General features: G+C 39.7%; 1 protein-coding gene across 1 annotated transcript; it reads right to left on the bottom strand.

The window, feature by feature from the left end:
- Positions 1-1,232: 1,232 nt before the first annotated feature.
- rprml (reprimo-like) lies at positions 1,233-2,655 on the bottom strand. The gene has a single exon (XM_055051950.1). It carries the CDS (start codon positions 2,266-2,268, stop codon positions 1,933-1,935), a length of 336 nt encoding a protein of 111 aa, XP_054907925.1. The 5' UTR covers positions 2,269-2,655; the 3' UTR covers positions 1,233-1,932.
- Positions 2,656-3,591: the final 936 nt, after the last annotated feature.

The following is a 3,591-nucleotide window of genomic DNA, read 5'->3' as shown; positions in this document are numbered from 1 at the left end:
TTTTGTTCTTTTGTCGTGCATAATGAGTGATGCAGAAGTTTACTTTTCTTAGAATTTGCCAGGCCGTTGAACACCAGCGTCCTGAACAAGCATGAATGAGCAGGTGTGTGAATGCATGGGTGTGTTTGTAAGGAATTATGCACCCCAGCTCTCCTAACAAGTGCTGAAATAATAATGAGAACTTTGGTTGCGTCAGTGTGGTGTGTACGATGGAGAAGGAGAAAGGGGGAGATCACAAAGGAAAAACAGCAGAAATGAAGCCAGAAAGTTGGATCTGAGAGTAATTGTACCCTAACAACCAATATTCACTCACTGACATTTTTAAAGGCCCTTAACCAAACAAAAGCCAAAGTAATAAAAACATAAAATTGACAGAATCCTCACACTTTTTGAGGAGTTATATTCAAGTGCTGAAGACTGGCCTCTCTTTTGTTCCAGCTTGCTGTGGAATATTTATCTCTACGGTGGGTTTGGAGACTGTGCGAGTTTATGCCGTCAAGGAAAACAAATCAGCTTAACTCTTAAATAAAAAAAAAACATAATTACACAACTGGTAAGAGCACTCACTCTCTGAGCTTTGAGAGAAGCTGTAAAACAAAATGCACTTTATTACTGCTCTCAGGTACATTTTAGTAGAACTGGGTTGGTCCCCCGTTTTCCTTCAGAACTAATTCATTGAGCAGTAGATTCCATCAAGTGTTGGAAAAATCTGAACCATATTGACATAACAGCGTCTTAGAGTCACTGCAGATTTGTCTGCAGCACATTCATGATTTTACTCTACCATTCTACCACATTATATGGCTTTTTAGCTATTAATACAGGATATAATTTTTTTGTGGCTTCATTTTGTTTATGCCAAATTATGACCCCTCCATCTGAGTGTTGCAGCTGACAGAAAGACTGCCAGTCAAAACCAAACAACTTTTTACAAATTCTTGTAATTGTCCAGTTGCAGAGATCCTTGTTGATCCACACAGCTCCTTGTTTGTCCACACAGCTGGTCACTCAATATTTTCTGCTTTTTGGACATTTCTACCGGAGTGATGTTTGTGGTATCAAAAGTTTTCAAAAAGATTTAATTCTAAGTAATTTATGAAAGAGGCTGAAAATGAAAAACAACTGCATATCCAAGCAACATGAAAGGAAAACTTGTAACAATTTGAAGTTATTAAAAAAACAACATTCTGCTTAAAAATAAGAATCAGTAACAAAAGACGAGGCAGGACAAGTGAATTTTCATATTTAATTTCATGCTGCAGTTTCAACGATTTGGTACAAAATATATCATGCAGCATCGGTCATTTTTAAAAGTGCAAAACGTGTCAAAAATCACTTTACAGATCAGTCCGCGAGCATGCCAAACAGATACAATCACTTCCATCAAGCTGTCACGGAGATCATTTTTATTAAATTTTTTTTTCAAAAATAATCTACAAAATATTGGTAGCTTAATATGTCTTCACCCAAATGAGGCAGGAAAAAAATACTGTCTTCAAAAAATACCTACATCACGTCCACGAATTATACTTCAGGCGTGGAAGGAATAGAAATAACAATCATGCTTGCAGACAGACTCATATAGAAATCCTTTTAGGAGAAGAGGGAACCAAAACGAAACATGAGGTAACAGCTTGTAAACATTGTTGTTACTTTGTTCAAGTTGGCAATATTTAAACCACTCTATATATGTAAGAATCGTTGTAAACGTGTAAACAACTGCCCGGAGTTTACGCACGAACTTTACGCACAAACATTGGTCGTTTAGGAATACTCTCCTGTTATCATTTGTCAGAAGGAAAAGTAAAGTTCTTTGCATATCGTTAATCTTGACACGCATCAAGAATCCACGACGAGTGCGTCCAGATGCAGATCCTAAAATCCGCACCTGATCCCCATTCTGGGTCTCCCACAGCGCCTGAGCTCAGTCCTCTAGCCGAGCCCAATCATGACAGTTTCCACGTCTTTGGAAGGTCTCCGGTCTTTTACCAGGAAGTTAATCATGCTCTCTGACTTGATCATCAGGTTGCACCCGAGGAAAAAGATGCCAAACATCACGGTGAGCGAGAGGACGCACAGCACCGCGATCTGGACCACACGCATGACAAAGAGTTTGCGCTCATCCTGCAGCAGCACCAACGACCCTCCGCCGTCATCTGTCATCACGGTCTCTGAGCTGTTACTTGAATATGTATCCAGAACCCCGGCAAGGGTCTGGCTCCCATTAAACAGCACGCCCTGGGTCAAGTTGAAAAGAGAAACATTCATGCTTCCTTGCGGGTAATCAGCAGCGAAAATACGGGACTCCACTTCAGTGGCGCACGGTCTCAGAACAGAACATAGAGTCCAGTGAAGATGTTGGTTTATGTGAATCTTCAAACAAAAAACAAGAGGAAGACACAACTACACGCTTTTGAGCTCCAACTCTCCTGCCAGACATTGAGATCAGCTACTGCTTTCGTGCGTAATGACCGCAACCACCTCGCCAACTTGCCACAGTCGGATCACCTTCGAACAAAGTAAGTTTTTTTTTTCAACTCAGAGGGTATGTTTTTTTTTTCAGAAGTTACATGAGTTTTCAAGACGGTGAACAAAGATCGACACAATGTTTCCCTCCGGTGTAACAAGGTAGTCCCTGTGCGCCTGTGCTCACTGAGAGCGCTCCCTCCGTGGTGCGTTTTAAAGAGATGATGAGTTCCCCACGGAGCGCTCCGCCACCCCTCACCGCGGGAGAAGACAGGTGGGCTCCAACTATCAGGTCTGTGTGCGTGCGTGCGTGCGTGCATGCGTGTGTGTGTGTGTGTGTGTGTGTGTGCGCACGTTTGAAAGTGAAAGAAAGCAAAAGGAAGAAAAAAGCAAAAAAAAGGAAAGATTCAAAGAAACCAACAAAGAAAGAAAGGAAAGGAAAAAATGGATATTTGTCACTAATTTTGAAAAAGTATTTATGACAGTTGAACTTTCTTATTATTTTGTATTTCATCAAGTTGCAACCACAGTATTTTATTACAACTGCATGAGTTAAACCAACAAGCCATAGTAACAAATTGTAGAGGGAGATTGGAAATCTAACATGATTCAAACTTTATTTAGACAGGAATATTTTATATTCAATCTCTTTTACACTAAAACTCCTAAATAAAACTTAATGCAACCCAGAGCAAACCACATGTGTGGGAGTTAATCTCATCATAAATTTATATTTATCAAAAAGTATTAGGAAGACCAAGGAAGTCAGGAAACAGGTTGTGGGGGAAATGATTTTATAACCAACACATGTTGGCATCTCAAGCTTTGAACATCTTACAGAGCTCTGTTAAGTCCATCATCTGATACTGGAAAGAATATGGCATGTCTGCAAACCAAACCATTGTAACCTGACAGCAGGTCAATAAGATTGAGGCAGCCAAGAGGCGCATTGCAGAAGCCTAAATTCAGTCTTAGTTCATTCAGGATAAATTATGTTTGTATTTCTTATGATAATTTATTTATGAGGATAAAAATTATTTCTAGTTAAATCTTTGTTGAATACTAATTTGTTATGCTGGACTAAAGCCTTCTTGTAAATTTGCATAAGACTTTAGGGTGTGACTA

The sequence above is a fragment of the Poeciliopsis prolifica genome, unplaced genomic scaffold (assembly GCF_027474105.1).
Source record: "Poeciliopsis prolifica strain line A6 unplaced genomic scaffold, Auburn_PproV2 SCAFFOLD034, whole genome shotgun sequence".
In the NCBI taxonomy this organism is placed as follows: Eukaryota; Metazoa; Chordata; class Actinopteri; order Cyprinodontiformes; family Poeciliidae; genus Poeciliopsis; species Poeciliopsis prolifica.
Note: the sequence above shows the minus strand (reverse complement) of the source record. Positions and strands in the feature narration are given on the sequence as shown.

What these genes read in the sequence shown, in the direction of transcription:
- rprml (XM_055051950.1), bottom strand. Translation starts at nt 2,268, where the DNA reads ATGAATGTTTCTCTTTTCAACTTGACCCAGGGCGTGCTGTTTAATGGG.